This window comes from Primulina huaijiensis, chromosome 1 (assembly GCF_012295235.1).
Source record: "Primulina huaijiensis isolate GDHJ02 chromosome 1, ASM1229523v2, whole genome shotgun sequence".
Classification (NCBI taxonomy): Eukaryota; Viridiplantae; Streptophyta; class Magnoliopsida; order Lamiales; family Gesneriaceae; genus Primulina; species Primulina huaijiensis.
Genome location: NC_133306.1, coordinates 21231076 through 21252378, shown reverse-complemented (window position 1 = coordinate 21252378; position 21303 = coordinate 21231076). Strand labels below are relative to the sequence as shown.

The following is a 21303-nucleotide window of genomic DNA, read 5'->3' as shown; positions in this document are numbered from 1 at the left end:
ATCTTTGAAGATCTGAAAAACATCTGATTTCTTCTTGATTGGATACACCCATCATCTCCTAGAGAAATCATCAATGAACGAGACAAAATATCTCGCTCCTCCTAGGGATACAACCGATGCTTGCCAAACATCCGAATGAATCAGCTCTAATATGTTTTTGCTCCTGGCAGTAGAAGTGTCAAACTTTAATCTGTGTTGTTTACTGGTAACATAGTGCTCACAAAAAGGTAGTGACACTTTTGTAAGTCCTGGCAGCAGCTTCCGTTCTTAGAGAATTTTCAACCCTCGTTCTGACATATGCCATTGCTTTCTATGCCATAACACTGTTAATTCTTCTCCTGAATCAATTGATGCAACAACTAGTTCTGCCTCTTTGTGTGTTTCTCCCAAAAGTACAAACAGATTTGCAACGACCTTTTCCGCCTTCATAACCACAAGCGCGCCTTTCACAATTTTCATGATCTCATTCTCGATACGAGTTTTTCACCCGATGTCATCCAATGGCCCCGAGGACAAAAGGTTTTTCGTCAGTCCTTTCACATGTCGTACCTCCTGTATGGTGCGAATGGTGCCATCAAACATTTTAATTTTGATAGTACCGACCCGAGCGATTTCCAAGTCATGATCATTTCCCATGAATACAGATCCTCCTGAGACTGGGTCATAATGGTCAAACCATTCTCTCCGAGATATCATGTGCCATGTCGCTCCTGAATCCATAATCCATGTGTCACAAAATTTGTGTCTGCCTTCTGCAACAGTTGCTGCTTCGCGGAATAATATTTCACCACTGCCTGAAGTACTAGCCACATTTCCTTGAGAACTCTTCTCGATACTCGTACACTCTTTCTTGAAGTGCCCTTTACCGCCACATTTAAAGCAGTAAATATTTTTCTTCTTACTTCTCGACTTTGATCTACCTCGTATTTGGCTCCCACTGGAGTCACGGTCCATAAATCTTCCTCTTATCATCGGTAAAGCCTCCGCCTGCTTCGAGGTTACCAACTTGTCTTCCTTATTCTTGCGCCGACTTTCTTCTCCGAGAACCGCAGTTAAAACATCATCGAATCTTAGAAAGCCCATAAGAATATTTTTGGTTATGTTGATGATAAGTTGATCATATGAATCTGGTAGACTTTGAAGTAGAAGCTCCGCACGTTCATTTTCCCCTATTTTATGCCCCATGGAAGTGAGTTGGGCAAATAGAGTATTCAGTGTGTTGATATGGTCGGTCATCGATGAAGAATCCGCCATCCGAAGAGTATAAAGCCTTCTCTTTAGGAAAATCATGTTGTGTAGGGACTTTACCTCGTACATCTTTGTCAGAGTATCCCAGATAACTTTTTCTGTTTTTATCTCAGAGATATTTGACAGTACTTCGTCTGCTATGGCCAAGTGTAAATTGGCAACAGCATTATCATTCATCTCATTCCACTTTCCATCATCCGTAATCTCCACCGGTCTATCTGCAATAGCCGCCAAGCAATTCTCTTTTCTTAAAACTGCTTGTATCTTTATTTTCCACAGCATAAAATTGCTTCCGTTGAACTTTGCTATCTCGTACATGCTCGTCATTATGTCTACAACAATTTTAGTAGACTGGGAAAAATAATCCCGCTTTAAATAAAAAATCTCAAAAAAATCTTTTCTGATGTGGAAGATCAGTCTAGGCTGCAACCACAGAGCATACTTAGAATTTTAAGAAATTTTAAACCAAGGCTCTGATACCACTTGTTGGTCCCACGTGCAGAATTTGAGATAATAAACCCGAAAATAAAGAATAAACTGGACACCGAGATTTACGTGAAAAACCCCTAAAAATTATTAGTGTAAAAACCACAGATAAGATGAAAAGAATTTCCACTATAATATTTTGTGGTGTACAACTCACTCACTGTGTTTCCAAAGAGAACACACACTCTCTTAATACAGGAGAATAAAACACATCACAAATATTATAGAACTAAGCACTCAAATGCTTATAAGATGAGAGAAAACTCGAAGAAGAGATGATTTCAGAATGAAGGGGGAGCTCTATTTATAAAGCCTCCTGTCAGTGTGAAGACGCGTCTTCTGAAATTTCCACGAAATTTCATTTTGTTCAACAGATGCGCAGCCCACATTTTATTTTTATTTCTTTGTGGTCCCCTCTCCCACTTTTGCCCACAAATATTGATAGGGTTGACCCATCTCACAGATAAATATTTGTGAGATTGTCTCACAAGAGACCTACTCATATTTAAATTATTCAAGATAAAATTTAATATACATATTTTGATAAATTCTTGAAATAGATTATTTGTTGTAAATAAAATGGCAAGATAATTTCAATGAGTTGAAGATAATTCTGAATTTGGCGTAAAATTATTCTATTTGTTGCAATAAAATAGAGTTATTAATTGAAAAGAGGATTAGATGCAACTAGCCCGTCGTCATCTTATTTTCTGTTCTATATAATGAGGGCAAGGCAGAAGCTGCTTGCTGTAACTTTCAACCAAACTTGTTAGTAGCCTTCAGTTTGCATTGTATCCCTAGGAATAGCGATGGGTTTGATCGGTATGCTGATTGCTGCGACGGAATTCAAGGCCGGTGGAGATTTGTTTCATGACCTTTTCAAGAAAAAGCCGCAGCACATTTCCGCCGCGAGCCCCGACAAAGTGCAGGGCTGTGATCTGCATGAGGGTGAATTTGGAAAGGTTGGTTCCATCATCTGCTGGAGGTATACTCATGGTGAGACTAAAATATTTAATTTCCTCAAATTAAAGGACATTTATTTACTAGCTTCTCTTTATGTTCTTTAATTTGTTGCATGTTAATTTTGTTTGTGTGTGTGTGTGTGTGTGAATTTAAGCATGTAGATACGCATGGATATGATTCAGTCTATGTCATATCGAGAGTGTTATATCTTATATGTTTTGATATAAGATGATTAATATAGTCATCTTATCAAGCTTTTTTCGGAAGTTTGGAGAAAACTGTCATCAATAGGATTTCACTAATTCTATCTTTCCGGTGAGAAAGAAAAAGCGTGAATCAGTTAATGATTTTGTATTAAAAGACATCGAGAATAACACTTTTGGTATAACATAGATTCATCGGATTAGTGTTACCCAAATCCAAGAGCTTGAAATATCATAGGGAGGAGATTCAAACTTAAAAGTTGGCCGAATAATGGAAAAAATCAATTGTGATGATGATGATGATGATAAACTATTATAGAAAATTAGCACAAGAAATACTCCATCTTCTGTAAAACTCATGATAACTACTTATATAACTTTTTTTTTTTTTTTTTGGTATCAAAATCCAATTTTTTTTTAATGATGTTATAGGATTTCGATTTAATTTTTTTACACAGAGCATGGATTTTATTATTCAGTTAATGCAAAAATTATCAACATGTTGAGTGAGTATTTAATGAAGTGTAGATTACTACAGTAAGACGTATTTTATTAATATCAAATAGATTATTCAACACAAAAAAAATTAAATTTTATGAATATAACTTTTCTTGAAATATGTTTCAGCCCAATTAATTTTATTGATTCACCCCAATTTCCAAGATTAATTCTAAAGTATACATGAATCTGTTAGAAAGTAATGGGCATATAAAAATTCGAGATCACGTATAAGTCTCTGGTGAGACAATCTCACGAATCTTTATCTGTGAGACGGATCAACCCTACCGATATTCACAATAAAAAGTAATACTCTTAGCATAAAAAGTAATGCTTTTTCATAAATACCCAAATAAGAGATATGTCTCACAAAATACTACCCGTGAGACCGTCTCACACAAGTCCTAGTTATAATTAGCTCGTTTTTCCTTTACTCGGGGTGTTGATGGATATCCAAGTTTAGGGACGAAAAAAAGAATTACAATACAGCCTTTTCACCAAAAATCCGATGGGATTTAATTTCAGATGCAATCAAATTTGTTTTTTCCCTAAAAATAGAGGTTTGAACCCAAAAAAAAACAAAACACCTAGGGAGATATGATTTGGTAAAAAAAAACAAAATTCAAAAGGTCGAGATCTGAGTTTAGACAACTGCGTAATGCCTCGGGCTCGTATCTTCAGATTGTACGCTTCCATACAGCTCGCATTTATATCAACATGTGGAAGACTGACAGTACAATATTATATTATAAAATAAATCATATTATTTTAATATATATTTGGTTGCAATATCATCTATTAAAATTTGACTTTTATCCTAATTTGTTCGAGTTTTGAATATTTTATATTTGTGAGCAATAAATAGATGGGAAAGAAAGGACAGCCAAACAAGTGATTCAAAAGATAGACGAGAATAAAAAGTTGATGGAATTCAAGATGCTTGAAGGAGATTTAATGGAGAAATACAAGGCATTCCTCATAACCATTCATGTGGAAAACAAAGGTGACATTGAATTGGTAACATGGACTTTGGAGTATGAGATGCTTCATGATGAAGTCGAGCATCCGATTTCGTTGCTATCCTACTTCATCGACGTCACAAAAGACATCGAGACTCATCACATTGGGAAATAGTATGTCGAATGTTAATCCATGCTGCATCGAGAATAAATCTTTAGTTGTATCTGTTGCATATGTACTCGTATAAGTAAGAACGGTTCCCCTCGTTGTGTTGTATATACCAACTTATTATTGGTGTGTATCAAGGCAAAGTGTGTGTACAAATAAGTGATAGCTTGGTAGAGATTGTGAACAAGCTGCACATGCGTCTGAATGTTTGTAAGAGATGTCATCTACTATGTTACTTTGAGTTCAAAACCTATATAAATGTCTTTCCAATGTTGTGTGCTCAAAATTTGTCTCTCTAAGATTTTCTTTTATTATAATGAATTTGATAGTTTTGTTGCTTAGCAAATTCGAGGAATGGGATTATTAAATTCCTTGAATAATAGAGTGACATTCATGATTGGGCTTGGGCTGTTTTTAGTATACTACGAAACCGGGCTATTAGGCTGGTCATTCGGTTTTGTTATAAAGCCCAATAACCTGCCCAAACGATTTGTGCCGGTTTTTTAATCGGTCGAATATTTTCTACGTTTCCTAAACAGATTCGGGGCTCCGCTAAAAAGGAGCTCAAAAGCCAAAGAAAAGATTGAAATTGCTCTATGTTAGTAATACATTAGTATTATTACATTTTAGAGTTTTCTATGTCAAATTTATTAGAAATCATTTGAAACCGAGCAAAAAGAGGCCCCCCAATACTTTCACATAAACGCATTGTTAAACCAACGAAATCGAATATATACGATCACTACGAACTCCACGCTATAAACTGACACACAAAGAAAACGAGTGATTTCGTATGCGAATATTTAAACTAATGATATTGGAATGTCACATTTTTTTAAAACCAGATTATTAATTTGTAATATAAAGAATTAAGGTACCTTACCCTGATAGACGATAGTAGATTTTTTATAAAAAATAGAAAATTGAACTTGAAAAAAATAAACTGATACATTACACATATAAAAAGCATAGCGATAATATTTGAGTTAATAGAACTTCAAGAAGTTAAAAAGCATCCAACATGCCAAAGTTGGAACTTGGGACATCAAGTGAAGATACGCTAGTGCACTGCACCAAAGAGATTTACTTCACCGCAATATAGGTCCGATCATATAAATATAGACACACATTCGCCAATAATAACTCCCACTCATTTCAAGGCACGAATAAAATAGATGAACTGCACAATTTCGTTAGTAAATGTAAAGGTTGAATAATCAACAAATTATCGGTAGTTTGTTCCCAATCACAGAAAACTTTAAACTTAGGAAAATCAACAAATAAAGCAGCCCATGTTCTTGCTTCCTACGGTTTATTTGGGGGGTCTTTTGTTTTTAAAATTTGTTGTCCACTTATTCTCAGCCCCTTCGTAAAACAGAACTTTGTTGGATCATTAATGAAATGTTCTTTCATCACAAATAAAAAAAAAAAGAAAAAAGAAAGAAAACTTCACACTTATCTGGCATTGGTTGCATCTGCTATAGCGATAAACATCGCCACCAAAAATTTATCTGTTTATACAATCAAAATCAGCATAAAGCGCTGGTGACATTGGTATTTAGCAGTAACAAAAGCAAAAAACATCGGTAACATTAAACCATGCAAGAACCCAAATATAAGAAACATGGATCATTCAGTCTGGTTTAGCAAGCTAGAAGGATACATAAATGACACCAAAAACAGTTTCTTTAACAAACAAAAAGATCTCGACATAGAGTAACCAGATGATGCAGAAACATAAATAGGATAATTTACATAGGATTCAGCACATCATAACATGCTGGATACGTTACCTCCCAAAATTAAACGAAAGAAACAACACACACAAAAAAAAAAAGATTCAAAATTAAGTGTGTTAAGCAGATGGTGCAAGATAAAAGTTAGGAGAACAATTAAATTCAGCATGGTGAGAAATTATGATCTATATGACGCTAAAGAAGGAGAGGACTGAGAGAGGGATCAAAGATAAAAGGCATTTTCTCCTTTTGACAATCGCAGAAAGGGAAAAGAGCACTCGGATTCCAAACGCCAGTAAAAAGCTTGAGAGAACCAGGAAAGGACCCACGAGCAAATTATGACAAGAAACAAAAACAAAGGAACCAGTCAATGGAAGAGGTTTTTGCCCTAAACGAGAAATAACTGAACAAGGCACAAAATTTGACAAATATTTCATCGCCAACAAATCCAGTCAGATTAACCAGGCATTCTCATGACAACACCGGGTGCACAGAATCAGAATCTAAAGGTGTCAAAGTTACATCATAGCATTAAAATGTCGTGCACATGTACAATAATTCAACAGCCACCACATGGACAAGTGAGACAAAATGATTTGTCACCGATTAACATTTCATTCCTCTTACTGAACAAAAAAAAAAAACAAAACAGCAACTAAACAGTTGCTTCAATGTAGGAGAAACAGAACCCTGACCTATATGCAAGCGCAAATACCAAAGTGTTCACTGATGATCTTAATTAAGACATCTAACATGTGCTTCACACCATAAAAGAATAGTGCATTTCACTTTAACGGCACACCAACTCCTATGTAATTGAACATTACCATATTCCACTGAAATGGAAATGAAGTCTTTATACAATGGTCATCCCATCCATTACTCATTACAACCTCAACAATTTCACACAAGCTGGGGAATGAACTGAAATGCATAGAATATGTGCAGTACTTTTGACAATAAGTTTACCTGGAAAACATAAACAAGAAGTATCTAAGCAAAAGAAAATGGTTTCGTGAACATGCATCATAAATTGCGTGCTGAAATAAAAAAAGCTACAGATAGAAAAATAGAGGTGGAATTGGCAGGTGGTTGAGGGAGAAAGAGGCTTAAGGGGATGAGTACCATATAAATCATTTGGAAGAAGAAATACGGCGTAGGGAAGAAATCCAACTACTTGAAGGACCACTGCTATCACCATTTTCTTGAGTAGCATTTGCTTCGGTTGATAAATTTGGTTTTGAGGCATTCCCTTTTGCCAAAACAGCAGGAGTGAATGAAGTAGGTGTCAACTGCGGTGCACCGCTTTGCACCTACAAAAGAAAGAACATCATCTTTCCAGTTTAACTAAAACAGGAAGAACATGATATGATTGCCTCAAACAATAACAAGCACAAATCAAATGTTATGAACCCATTATCACAAAAACAAACTTATTCTTAAAGAAAGAAAAGGAAATAAAAATGCAGAAGAGATTAGCTTGCTTCACTTTCTCTAACCAAAAAGGTTGCGTACATTTCTATCCATAGGGATCCCATGGGAAGGATTTCGATTCGCCGGAGATCTAAATTGCATCTGAACACCAGGATTAGTAGCAGCATTATTCGACCTCATACGATCACCCAATTCAGCTGAAAACAATGTATTATTGTCTGAAAAAACGACATGCAAAAGATTCCAGAATTAGCCATCTCAAAAAAATTGGAAATTATCCTTCTTACATGCATAATAAAAATATTAAATTTATCGTTATTCTTATTCTGTTTTTCATGCCTTATATTTCAATTTCAACCTTGTTCATATATGTTCACAGCACCGAAAACCATATGACAAAAATTAGGCTCCAACAATTAACTAAAGAGACTATATAGATTCCAATGCATAACTCCATTACTTGAAAATAATAATAACATTAATAATAGCTTCATCTTTACACCAGCTAGTAAAGACAGTGTTTCAATGCACAGGAACCACCTTCAAACAATTGAATCGTTAATATTATCTTTGATGGGAAACAACATATACTCATAAGTTATCACTAAACTACCAAATCCACGTGTCAAAAAAATCTAACCTCGATGCTTTTCCATGTCCATTGGAACTGCTCGACTACCCTCACCAGAAATTGGCTGTGAAAATCAATCGCAGCAGTGTGGGAATATTATGCACACCAACTCACACAGTAAATGAATATTTTTTATAGTATTCTTTCCAAGAAAGTTATGAAACATGTTGAATCAGAAAAAATAAATGAAATAACAATGAAAACAAGTTATACCTGCAGCTGGGTTTTACTTGTTTGTGCCTGTTGATACTTCAGAATGGTCCAGTCAAATACGTAATCAAATTCATACCCTGCAAGATGACAAGAAACAAATCAACACTTCAAGCAATAAAAGATATGGGGACGATCCACAAATCAATTTCAAACTTCAGTTTTCCGACCAATTTACAATATCCAAGAGTGATTTATCACCCACGTGAAACTTTTATGAAGCACGGTATCTATGTAAACTTGGAATAAAGCCTTGGCCCTAACCTTCACGGGTAAACAGTTCGCGAAACAGGCGTTTCAAAAATCCATAATCAGGCCGTTGGTCAAATGTCAATGAATGACAATAATGGAAGTAGGATGCAAATTCCACAGGATGAGACTTGCACAAAACCTTCAAGATATAATTAATGAACAACAAAATACAGAGAAAAAAAAGACCATAAATAAAATTATAGATTAATGTATCCACCTCAATGGGAGTTGACAGTTTTTTCTCACATATTTTGTCATATTTTTGCTTCTTCGTTGCAGCTTTCAGTCCCTGCCATGGAAGGCTAGAAGAAGATTCGGTTGGTCAAAAATTGTACAAGCAATGATCACATCCTTAAATAATGGAAAGCATATTCAAAATAGCGAAGGAGAAAAGAACAAGCAGACCTTCCTCTCAAGAAATACAGAAGTACATATCCAAGGGACTCCAAATCATCCCGACGGCTTTGCTCTACATAATAAATAAAGGGGGATTTCAGAGCCTATCACGTCACTCTTTTATTGAAATAAATAAAACAAAGGGAAGTCTAGCTTTACCAATCCCAAGATGTGTATTACAACTTGCATATCGTGCGGTTCCTGTCAAATTCTTATTCTCCCTGTAGAGTTTAAAGTTAAACAAAATAATGAAGATCAATAAACCTGAGATAGACTGCCGCTCACAAGTGTAATGACATGAAAACACTGAAACAAATCAGAAAATGATTCAAAGAGAGAGAAAAAAATCGCAAGTTTAATTTCCCAAACAACAAAAATGAAGGGTGTTGAAAATGACCCAAGATATCAAATGAGGTGTGGCCAACCTCAGGCAAACCAATTACTCAATTGGTAGAACATGTGGTTTCTCAGGACTTCAACTCCCAAGCTCAAACCACATCAATTACATCATAAGCAAAATTTATTATAAAAACTAACAAAAATGTAGAAATTTTTGCCAATGGCTTCACAATTCAAAGAGTGAAAAATGTAACCTGTATGGAATGTGCCGGTTTGTTGTGGAATCTCGATATCTTTTAGCAAGACCAAAATCAATAATATAAACCTATAAAGTGTAGTAAGGGAATAAGAAACATAAAAAAAGACGAGGTGAAAGGCTAGAAAAATCACAAGAAATGCTAACATAAAAATGCCATACCTGATTTGCTTTTCGACCAAGACCCATCAGAAAGTTATCAGGTTTAATATCTCGATGTAAAAACCCTTTAGAATGCACAAATTCTATTCGAGTTATCTATAGATACAAAAAAGGAGAAAAATTCCAAATCAGAACACCGAAACAACTTGTTACCACAGAAAAGGAGATAACAAAGACCATTTATCTGTAGCTTACCATTTGATCAGCCAACATCAAGACGGTCTTCAATGATAATTTCCGACCGCAATACACAAAGAGATCCTCAAGGCTCGGACCGAGCAAGTCAAGGACAAGAACATTATCATCCCCGTCCACACCAGACCACTTTATACCTGGTATGCCGCCTAAAAAGAGAAATGGAAATGCTTTAGAGACACGTAATGAAGACACAGTTCGATAGTCAGTATGACTTAACCAAACATGTTTACTGGAAGTAAGACCATGCCTCAGGACATAAAATAAATCTCAAGGAGACACTATCAACTTTGTGAGCGTTGCCGACAAGCAAACAAATTTATGAATCTCAAGTGAATATATACACTAAAGCTTAATTTAACATATTGGTAAAGCAATTTCTGATATATTTCATTTGTCTCAGACATCAAATCAAAATAATTGGAACGAACCAAACATCAATCTATTGTCATTCACACAACCCATGGATTTGAATAACACGTGCCAATTGCATAGCGAATCCCTTGGGATTCAATAGTACATACTTCCTCCTTGAAGAATGTTGTATAACTTGGCCTCATAAAGAAGTTGAGGGTGCTTCGTTTTATTATTTTCCTGAAAACAGAAACAAATAGCAAAAAAACTTTGATCAGCATAAAAAATTACATTGACTTAAAACCTTATCTTCAACAAATAAACAAACAGACCCAATTGTTCCATTTCTGGAAACATGACCCTTAAAATAAAATAAACCAAATTTCTAACAACCCACGTATACTCAATTTAACAAAGTATTACCAACCAATTCATGTGCAATGTGGTCATGTTTTTGAAGCAAATGAATATGAGGAACCTGATCCGATGTTCCTTTAAAACAAATAAATGTGAAACCCAATCGATGAAGCACTTAAAACCTACTTACAATTAAACAAAATAACAATGGACCTGAATTACAGTAGCTTTAGTCTAATTACCACTTCCATTTCATGAAAACAATAATAATGAAACACGATAAGCGATCCACTCCCGCTGCATGCAATTTTACAATTCTATTCTCTCTCAGCAAATATGCAGGAATAGAATCCACCAGTTTCATGAGCTAAAGACGAAAATAAAAATAAAAAATAATAATGTCCGAACTCACGATTTTCACAGCGACGATCTCAAAACTATCGATATGCGTAGCTGCGTAGGGGGAAAAAATCAGAAAAATAATATATAAAAAAAAGGTAAATCTAAAGTGACGAAGAGAAGTATGATACACAAATTCAAAAGAAACCTCACCGAGAAAGATTTCACCGAAGGATCCACTACCGATCTTACGGCCGAGCTTGAATTTGCCTCCGATGATCCTCTCCATCAGATCCAATCTCAATTCTCATCAACCGAATCCAAGCTTCTCGAAATTACTGTTTACAAAGAGCAATCGAGGAATTTTTTCCGGACAAAAAACAGAAGCCACACACCGAAAAGGGTTTATTGTTTGTTAGGTGATATATATTATTACCCCTATTAATCTCAAAAATCAAAAAAAGAAAAAGGAAACCGATGCATTGACCAGTTGTACAGTACAACTCGAGTCAGTACTCGATCTGCCTGGCAGCCATGCGGATTTGGGATGGCATGCCAACGTGGAGGAGAGAGAAATACTGTGGATTTCGTAATTTCATGTATATTTGCTTTTAATTACAGCAATAATTTACTTTATAGATGATTATTGAAAGATTTTTTCCAAAATTTTAAATATTCAAAAACTATTAAAAACAAAATTTTCATTTAAAATTAATTACTCAATTAATTTTTTTGGGTGATTTCTCAAACATATTTCTCGATCATGTAATAACTTTTCTTTCTCTCTATAATCTTTATAATTAAAACGAAAAAAAAAATCATGTTAATTAAACATTATAAATATTGATCTCGGGTATATTAGATAGATCTTATCAAGTTAATTAAACATTATAAATAATGAAAAAAATCATGTTAATTAAAATGAAGATATATTTCTCCATTCATAAATTAGTATTATTGATGGAATAAATATGATTTTATCGTTAAGTTATCTAGAAATATATCCAACCATCTTGTACTTATCAATTATTTAATAAACATTGTCTCTGTCTCTGAATAATAACGTTTGATCAATAGTTATGAGATTGATTTTTCCTAACAATACAGTTCGGACAAGAATGTCGCATATGATTTGTTCGGCTATCAATGCATATCGATAAATAACGATGGAAGATTTTCTATCATTTTTTAAAAAAATTGAAAAAAACCATTATGTCTACCTTACTCAATGGGCACATTATAGGGTGTACCATCAGGAAGAGGTTAGATATTTCGGCCAAACAGCTCACTTCTTTTTAAATCTACAAATTAATCTCTAATTTACTATCAAATATCATCAAATCTTCTCTCTTATTTCATTTTAGTCTCTAATTTTCAAATAACAGCCCTTAAAATATGAGTCCTGTGACATTTAGCTTTAAACTCGGATTTATAATCATAAATTTTAAATTCAAAAAACAAACAAAATTCAAGAGTTGGTAGATTGTCATAAATCGATAAAATTTGAACTTGTACCTTGCCAAACAAGCTATAATGACGACGAGCAGTTCTGTTGTGAGACAATTTTACGGATCTATATCCATGAGACGAGTTGATCCAGTATATATTTGTAGTTAAATTAATATTTTTTATATAAAAATTAATGTTTTTTCATGAGTTGGATCGAGTTAAAAATTTGTCTCATAAAATTGACATATGAAACAGTTTAACATGAGTTTTTTGGTGTATGATAATTATCTAACATCCACAAGAGTATTATTGTTTTAAAGATATATCTCATTCAATGCATTTACAAAACATATCTCATTGTCCGTATACACAATCTCCAAACATAACACGGATACAAACCGCTTGGGAATGACTCAAACTCGGAATGTTATGTGATTTGTGTCAAAATTACTGTTTCATTATTAACATTAAAATTATAATCGAAATTCATAGATTTCAAATTCATAACATAATTGATTTTATATTCAAGTCGAATTAGTTTGTTCGATGTTTCATAAGCTTGATTCTCATATTACTTTGTTCCAAAATAGTTCATTTTTCAAGCATACGTGCCCAGAGTATTCGTACACTCATTTTTTTAATAATGAAATTTTGATTTAATGATAAAAAAAAAAAAAAATTTGCTCAATTTGGTTGATTTGCACACTAATAAACAAGTTATATCCACATGGCTACAGTTAAAAGCATTAAGACTATACTTTGATAGATATATTTCATTTAGTTTTATTGTTTACAATAAAACATTATATCAAATCTTAAATCCGCACATTACTTATTTATACATAGTACTACTACAAAGTAAAATGAATTTCAAATAATATCATTATTGAGTGAAACTTGAAATTCATCTTTATTAACATTAAAATACTATATAAACATGTAAGTAGCGAATTTCAAGCTTATGATCTTACTTCTCTAAACAACAAACATACATTTGGAATTTATAAATTTGAAATACATCAATCCAAGCACAACCTTAGGTTTTATTACGAATTGACTAACCATACATTTCTTTGTAATAACATCTCCATCAATGATGGATAAATATGTGTGTGTGTGTGTTTATTCCTAAAAGAAAAGAATGTAAGAATTTAGGGAAGTCTTGATTCATAATCACCAAACTGTACCAATTTGAGTGTCTCCTTCAACTCAAAGTCCACGTCTGAAAGAAAAATGAATAAAGTTTTTTAAAATTAATCCTCTTTTCGTGAAATAAAATACTTTAAATTAAGACATGTCTTGTGATTTAGGAATGAATACCTGAATCCTGCCATCAGAAGTTCCAATAAGCAACATATCTTGATTGGGATCAAGAGCCAAACAATGAATTTTTGCGGTTGAAGAAGTTTGGAGAGTTTCAACTTTGTTGTACTTGTTTTTGCACCAAACTTCTACTGTCCCACCTTTACACCCCAAGTATATCAGTTCGGAGCTCACCGCCATCGTCCGGACTTCCATCGTCGACGCCAATGATCCGACCAAATTATAGTTTGAAGTGCTCCATATCTATGAATCATGCCGGATTAGTCAAAGATTGGCAGCATTTGGAGATGATAGTGAACATTTGAGTGACTATCAACATGATCTCGACAAAAAATTTAAACATACAAATATAATGGAAAAAGTGCCTGATCGGCCTTTTAGCCGTCTAGTTTTCAATTTTATTAATTTTTTCGATCGTAAAAAATGTCAACACATGTGTGTGCTAATGACACGTGTGCATCGGTCGATAGTGTATATATATATATATTGTTGGGTGCAATAATTGTCCCTGCTTAGTAGAGCGATCGAACCGTGGTGCTTGAGTTGATGTGCGATTTAAAAGATTTGAGTTGCACCATTACCATCAGCTATAGTTTTTGGTAAAGGCGGTAAGCACTCGGTCCTACAATTGGTATCAGAGTCAAGGTCATGGGTTTGATTCCCATTGATTGCAAGGAGTGCAATTATTGGGAGGGATATTGTTGGGTGCAATAATTGTCCCTACTTGGTAGAGCGATCGAACCGTGGTGCCAGAGTTACTGTGCGGTGCAAAAGGGATATTGTTGGGTGCAATAATACCACCAGCTATAGCTTTTGGTAAAACGGTAAGCACTTGGTCCTACATATATATACACATGTATGTATGTATATTACCTTGACAATGGATCCATCGAATGAAGAACCTGCAGCATATATCAGCCCATCATGAACTTCCAAGGCATAAATAGGATAGGCTCTTTTAATCAATTTCTTGGATCCATTTTGAATATTTCCCATTGTTCCCGTGACCAAATCAATTTCCTGAAAGGAAAAAAAAACAATTGTCAATTTATTTTTCTGGTTTATGCATATTTTCTTGGCACATATTCCACAAGTATTGTACTAAAAACATACCTGAATGCTATTATCTTGGCATCCACAATACAGTTTTCCTTGTACAAGAGCCAAACATTTAGCGTACTTATTCTGGTTAAGGAATTTTGAGGATCCATTCCACGAGTGTACCTAAAAACATGTGAACAGAAGATCTTTAATTATCTACATTAACTATATTATAATAGAAAATATATTACATGGTCGCACCCACAAAAAATAACTTAAAGAATATATTACGTTAGTATGTTAATCTTAGTAATATACTATGATATTTTAAAAATGTTAACACGTTGATAAATTATACAAGTGAGTATGTGCTTGTGATATAAAGTAATTTTCATATACATTAGTTAATGAATAATTATTTAAAATATATATAATTTATATTTTTTATCAAGTTTTTATATACGAATTATTGTTATATTTTTTTTTATGTATTTGTGTATGTTTAGTTCTTATTTACGTATGTACTTTGAATATTACAAACTATTTGTTTTTATGATCTATTTTTTAATATCAAATAGGCTGTAGTATTAAACATTTGAAATCATTTATACTTTTTAAGTTTTAGAGTTGTAGCGTAGTCAAATTATATGCAATATTTATGTCACTTACTTGAACGTGGAATTTTTTATTTTCTTAATTTTTTATAAATAATTAAAAAAACATAATATAGAAATTGAAAATCACAAATCAAAAGATCTCGTACTACCAAATTTTGTGTATTGAACTTATAAATTTGTCTGATATATAATTTTTTTTAAAAAAAGTGCAATCGTGATCCATTTTTTAATATAAAATAAAATAGCTATATAACATGTGAGACAATGAAGCTAATTGTTGAAAAATTATGCTTAAAATTTATATATTATAAGAGCTGATTTTGGAACTGAAACGAAGAAAATTTTAGTTCTAATTTTGGCTCCAATGTTTTTGAGAACCAAGGTCGAGTTTACATTTAGACCCTTAATAAATATTAAACAATCTTAGTAGATGTTTCAAATAATACCAAATTTTGTGTATTGAATTTATAAATTTGTCTCATATATAATTTTTTTAAAAAAAGTTATACAAAAATATTTACATTTCTTGTTATATCTAAACTCTCTGAATTCTTATAAGATATTCATATTTTATGAGATTATTAATATATTAACATTCGTAATTACTGATATAAAATCTAATAAATAATTTATTGAATTCTTTACTTTCAATTCTTAGTTAAAAAACCAATAAAATATGTTAGTATTAAACTTCATATTATCATATTATTCTATTCTTATCATGTTATTATATTATTGCATATATAGTTATTTTTTTCATATATCTTCTTGTGACACTGTAATTTATTACTTAACTAAAAATTGCACTAAAATATAATTACAAAATTGCACTAAAATTATATATAAAAAAACATGTACATAGAATATTAAAAGGATAAAACATTTAAAGATAATATAAAGATGGATTATTTGATAAAATTAATATGAATTACATTTTATCCTTGAAGTTATATAAATTATTACAATAATGTATATTGTAGTGATAATTCTTTAACTATTAATTATGTATTAGATGGAATAAATAGAAATTTTGATATTTTGTTTTTGTCGTTGAAGTAATTAGAATTTTACATATATATCCTTATTGAGTTTTTGGATTTGTATTCATAAGAAGATCATTTTTATCTTTTTACAATTATAAAAACAAAGCTCATTTATCTACACTGTTATAGACATATAAATATAAATATAGATATAGATATATTACCTTGACTCCGGCACCTTGAGGAATATAGCAAGCCATGCTATTAGCAACCACTAGGCTGTTTATTTGATCCTTCATCTCCTCAACTTGTTCAAAATGGATTCCATCCTCTTCTACAGACCATACCTGCATACATTTAAGCGAAACTTTCGGCAAGTCGAAATCTAACTCGACTAGCGCGGACTCGAAGCACGAAAAAAACCTGTACCCTGACAGTGCGATCGAGTGAACCGCTGTATAGTTTGTCCGATGATTGTAGTATCGCCAAGCTTGTAACTGGTTTAGTGTGTTCTCGAACTTCTTGAATGATTTGTATCTTGGAACCTTTGTTGGCCCATACCTTTAGCAATGAAGAAGAAATTATTGCAAGTTTTAAGTGCCAACGGCACCATTTTATTAACAAAATTCAAAACAATTCAGACAGGAAACTATGTAGCCAATCACACTAGCTACTCCCACGCAAGCAAGACTAGGCATAATGAGTTCCGGTAGCACTATTTCTTATCCAGCCTGTTCCAAAAAATGATTAACTCGAGTTGTTGTCGATTTTGAGCACTTATAAACACATTCATATTCCCCTGATATTTTGATGCGACATTGGGCATTACCATCATCTCGGTTGGATATACAATGTTCACATGACATTCTTTCGCACTCCACGATCTCCAAGTACGCAGCTAGTGATCTAGATGAACAATCCATGCACACACGAATTAATTCCCGTTCCACAAGTTGGTAGATTGTTGCATCATGAGCTTCAGTAACAACTACTCCGCAACTCTTACATCCAACTAGAATGATTAATCTAAGTCGCTACCGAAGGAATGATACCCATTTTTAAACACATTTAACGAGCCTTACTTGCAGGAATGGTTGTGTTACTGTGTATGAATGCAATCAGTCTAAAAGGAAAATGATGATACTTACTTTTATAGTTCCATCTGAATGGCCGGAGAAAAAAATTCCTCTGAAGCAGGTTATGGCCAGAACTTCTCCATTCTCGCTGCAATCTTCTTGACATAATTCTTGATGATTCCACAGATCCTGAAACCCTTACGAAGATTAAGGCGTCTAATTCATTAGAATAAACTGTTGCGAGGTGTACAAAACTTACTGCACTCGTGTCGTGCTCTTCTGAGAAGACCTTTAGCATCTCAAATGCCATGACAGATGATTTCTTAAGTTCCCTCAATCCTTTCAGAATATCCTTCATGTGCAAGGATAGATCATGCAATCCTTCTAAAATATGCAAGAATGCAGGAGTAATAACAAAATGCAACTTGGAAAAATTCAAGCACGCTGTTTACTATCCATTTAAATTGGCCACAGACCTGGATCACCGATGAAAGTGTTGAGTGCAATCATGGAAAGGACTCTATTTTCAATGTTCTTTTCGGTTTTGAAAATGGACACAAATCGCTTGAGCAAACATACGCGCGCAGCACCTACAATCCCCATGTCCGGAAGAATGGACAACATGTGCACAAGCCAACTAGCCGTCATCAAGCATATTGAATATAAATCCTCGTTTGTATTGTCCAGGCCTTCTGCTAAAGCCTCAAACAGCAACCCAAATTCATGGCTGACTAGAACAAAAGCCACTCTTTTCTCCCAATCTTCAGCAGCTTTCTCTTCTTCCTACAAAGTCAGTAAAAAGTATCAACAACTTCAGCAATCAATTCGCAGCAAGACATGGTCGGAGCCAGAGGTGGGTGAGCAGTAGTGGCATTGTGGCAACGTATTTAGTTTTTCGTTCTCTCTTGATCCATGTAATTTTAGTAATATATTTTCACGATTTTGCCCGTGAATTTTTCGGGCTTAAAAGCTTTAGTTTCACGCGATACTAAAATCCTGACTCGCAGCTAGAATCACAAAATTTGATGAAAAAAAGAAACTGACCATTGTGTCCTGAGGATCGGCAGAAACATTGTGGCGCCGCTGATCCTTTCTCATAAAGGCTCGATAAGTCCTGTCAAGCCCGGCTCGTTTAAGAAGAATGGCTCTTGACAGGGATTTCCCTGAATATGAGAACCTTCCCTGCAGTGCAAGCACTGTCTCTGCAGCTGAAATCTGAGTAACCGGGGACTCTGAATTTCTGAGACATGAAATAAGAGCATCCATGGCCTCTTCACGATATATGCTCATCTTTCTCGGTTCATCCTAAAATATTCACATAGTTAGTTCAGATGTTAATAAGAAAAAGAACAAATACACAATAAGTAAGAGATACACAATAAGTAAGAGAGGCGTACGAGAAGATCAAGTTGCAAAATTAGGCCGGCCACTATGGGAGACTGAGTCTGCGGCGTATTTTGTAGATATGTAAGAAGAGAATGCATCGTACTGAAGGTACCTTCTTCCTTCAAGATGTGCAAGATTTGTTCGTTCAAATTTCTTCTGCAGAATTTTGGACAGAGTAAGTCACACACGATCATAATGACAAACAAATACTGATGATGAATAGGCTTCACCACCTGTTCATTTTTACTAGTTCCGACAGAAAATGAACGATCTCGAACTGTTCATCGTCATTTACTTCAACAAAGATCTCCAACATAGCAGCTAATTTGGCTTTACTAGAAATAACGTTCCTGCATTTCCCATCCTCCAGCATGCATCTCAGCAAAATACTCACAGCTGCAGTCTTTTCCTCCACACGTTCAGCTTCCAAACTAGATATCACTTTCTCAATGACTTTGGCTGAAAGAATGCTTCTCAAGATTTCAGTTATAGTTGCTTCGTAGGAACTTCGAAGAATCTGCCCAAGGAGAATCACTGCCGCTGTTTTGGCCGTTGTATGCATCTTCGGCACATTATCATTAGCATCATCATCAAGTACTTCCAAAAGATAGTCCACGATATCCATGTCAACAAGACTCTTAGCCGCAGGCCTTAAGAGGTGAACTAAAACAAGTGCTTCAATTAAGCCTTTCTTGAAAAGTTCAACAAAGCATTCCACATCGGAATCAACCCTTTTTAGTGTCTTGATAACATTGTCATCTCTTGATCCGAACTCGGTCAGGAGAAAAACAATTGACCTCAAGACTTTGGTATCCGCGGAGTTGAACATTGTCTCCACGAACCCATTAATCACCGGTGGTTTTGATAACATGGCCATCATTTCCGAATCCGCGTTTGCTTCCTGCCAGCACCTCTCGATTCTGAGGACAGCCATTTCAGAATCCCCCAAGACTTCTGATGCACAAAGGTCTGTAATCGCAAGTCGCAGCTCGCTCATGGTTGCATCAATGGTGGCTTGACTTATCACACTATTTGGTGAAGACAAATGAATTGACGGCCCGAATTTCGGTTCACTAGCCGCTCTTACCCCTCCATATGGGCTATAATCAGAACCTGGATTCTGTTCTTTCCAGCTTGCAATAAGACGTTTGAGCACATAGTTCGTCTTAGGCAGCACAGTACCGGTATGCAGCGTCTGTCGAGTAATGGGACACGTAGAATTTCCCCTGTCCAGCCATTCTTGAATTGCGCTCCTCTCGTAGGTCTGTCCGGTCTCGAGCGTTACAGGGTCATCGAATATATGAGTAGTTATGGGGCAAACAAAATCCTTTGGGAGAGTATGCTTTCCTCCACCAATATGAATACCCACATCTCCCATTATAGAAGAGAGATAACTGATATAAAACAAAGTTCAAGAAAAGAATCAATCACATTTTCAAACAGATAAAACAATCCCATTAATACTTCCAAAAAAAATCACTTACCGGCTTGATTCTTCACCCGAAAAAGGTCGCTTTTGCTTCTGGGCTGGTTGGCTCCGCCTGGAGTCAAACAAGGCCGTTGGTTTGATCTTTTCCTATGAGATAAATAAATAATTAAGACAAGATCAGCATAGGAATATCAGAACATAAAACATCGGGACTTTAATTTATTTTCCTTGTTAATGTCGATGAATTCCACCTCTATTTCAGCTTCAGAATCCGAGGAAGAATCATGGGTGGCGTTGGAATCATCACCACCTTTGCTGGTTTGATTTCCCGTTAAGATTCTGGGCGAAACTCTCTCGGGGAAAAAGGATGGAAACCTTGACAGATTCTTTGTCCCGTTGCTCAGTTCAAACGATTTATCTGCTTCAGTCCACATAGGCTGTTTTAACATTCAAAACAAAATTTTCTTTTTTAGCTGTTTCGTCCTTTTCTTAAAAATATACTACACCAAAAATAATATTTCCAATATAAATAGAGAAAAAGTGCATTAAAACCATATATATATATATATATATATGTATGTGTATATATATAAATATATTCCCGTATATGGTGGACTTCATCGGGTGAACTAATTAAACAGCACAGCCATATTGAGTATTTTTGGCGGATTAAAAATATTAAGGTAGTAATAAAAACGAAATAAAGTATTTTATCATTTATTACAAACAGTACAATAAACAAGGTATTGTAGAAAACAAAATCTGTCAAACCAAACAAAATAGATAAACTTAATACGTACTTAAATATTGTC

General features: G+C 34.3%; 3 protein-coding genes across 4 annotated transcripts; 1 reads left to right on the top strand and 2 right to left on the bottom strand.

The window, feature by feature from the left end:
- Positions 1–2448: 2448 nt before the first annotated feature.
- LOC140984097 (kirola-like) lies at positions 2449–4812 on the top strand. Its single transcript, XM_073451280.1, has 2 exons — positions 2449–2730; positions 4264–4812. The coding sequence occupies exons 1-2, from the start codon at positions 2544–2546 to the stop codon at positions 4530–4532; spliced, it is 456 nt and encodes a 151-aa protein (XP_073307381.1). The 5' UTR covers positions 2449–2543; the 3' UTR covers positions 4533–4812.
- Positions 4813–7075: 2263 nt separating this feature from the next.
- On the bottom strand, positions 7076–11615 carry LOC140984085 (casein kinase 1-like protein 3). 2 transcript variants are annotated; one of them, XM_073451273.1, is made up of 15 exons: positions 11401–11614; positions 11261–11301; positions 10662–10731; positions 10138–10286; positions 9943–10038; positions 9779–9849; positions 9345–9406; positions 9195–9258; positions 9007–9091; positions 8802–8928; positions 8541–8617; positions 8337–8391; positions 7778–7914; positions 7388–7575; positions 7076–7231 (listed from the first exon to the last, which is right to left on the bottom strand). In XM_073451273.1, the coding sequence occupies exons 1-14, from the start codon at positions 11474–11476 to the stop codon at positions 7396–7398; spliced, it is 1290 nt and encodes a 429-aa protein (XP_073307374.1). In that variant the 5' UTR covers positions 11477–11614; the 3' UTR covers positions 7076–7231; positions 7388–7395. The 2 variants fall into 2 exon arrangements, with proteins under 2 accessions (XP_073307374.1, XP_073307368.1); XM_073451267.1 differs by having other exon boundaries at positions 11261–11615.
- A 2035-nt stretch (positions 11616–13650) lies between these two features.
- On the bottom strand, positions 13651–20929 carry LOC140984080 (putative E3 ubiquitin-protein ligase LIN-1). The gene is made up of 14 exons (XM_073451250.1): positions 20743–20929; positions 20547–20638; positions 19296–20456; positions 19074–19218; positions 18721–18981; positions 18153–18459; positions 17936–18060; positions 17749–17865; positions 17030–17161; positions 16825–16947; positions 15073–15183; positions 14833–14979; positions 13957–14202; positions 13651–13858 (listed from the first exon to the last, which is right to left on the bottom strand). The coding sequence occupies exons 1-14, from the start codon at positions 20923–20925 to the stop codon at positions 13841–13843; spliced, it is 3168 nt and encodes a 1055-aa protein (XP_073307351.1). The 5' UTR covers positions 20926–20929; the 3' UTR covers positions 13651–13840.
- Positions 20930–21303: the final 374 nt, after the last annotated feature.

Excerpts from the sequence above, each read along its gene's own strand:
- LOC140984085 (XM_073451267.1), bottom strand. The coding sequence starts at position 11,476 with ATGGAGAGGATCATCGGAGGCAAATTCAAGCTCGGCCGTAAGATCGGT. Across the intron at positions 10,732-11,260 it reads AGATCGTCGCTGTGAAAATC|GAAAATAATAAAACGAAGCA; the intron begins GTGAGTTCGGAC and ends TTCTGTTTTCAG. Across the intron at positions 8,618-8,801 it reads CGAACTGTTTACCCGTGAAG|GGTATGAATTTGATTACGTA; the intron begins GTTAGGGCCAAG and ends GTCATCTTGCAG.
- LOC140984080 (XM_073451250.1), bottom strand. The coding sequence starts at position 20,925 with ATGTGGACTGAAGCAGATAAATCGTTTGAACTGAGCAACGGGACAAAG. Across the intron at positions 20,639-20,742 it reads ATTCTGAAGCTGAAATAGAG|GAAAAGATCAAACCAACGGC; the intron begins GTGGAATTCATC and ends TTTATCTCATAG. Across the intron at positions 17,866-17,935 it reads AAGAGCACGACACGAGTGCA|GATCTGTGGAATCATCAAGA; the intron begins GTAAGTTTTGTA and ends TAAGGGTTTCAG.
- LOC140984097 (XM_073451280.1), top strand. The coding sequence starts at position 2,544 with ATGGGTTTGATCGGTATGCTGATTGCTGCGACGGAATTCAAGGCCGGT. Across the intron at positions 2,731-4,263 it reads CTGCTGGAGGTATACTCATG|ATGGGAAAGAAAGGACAGCC; the intron begins GTGAGACTAAAA and ends AGCAATAAATAG.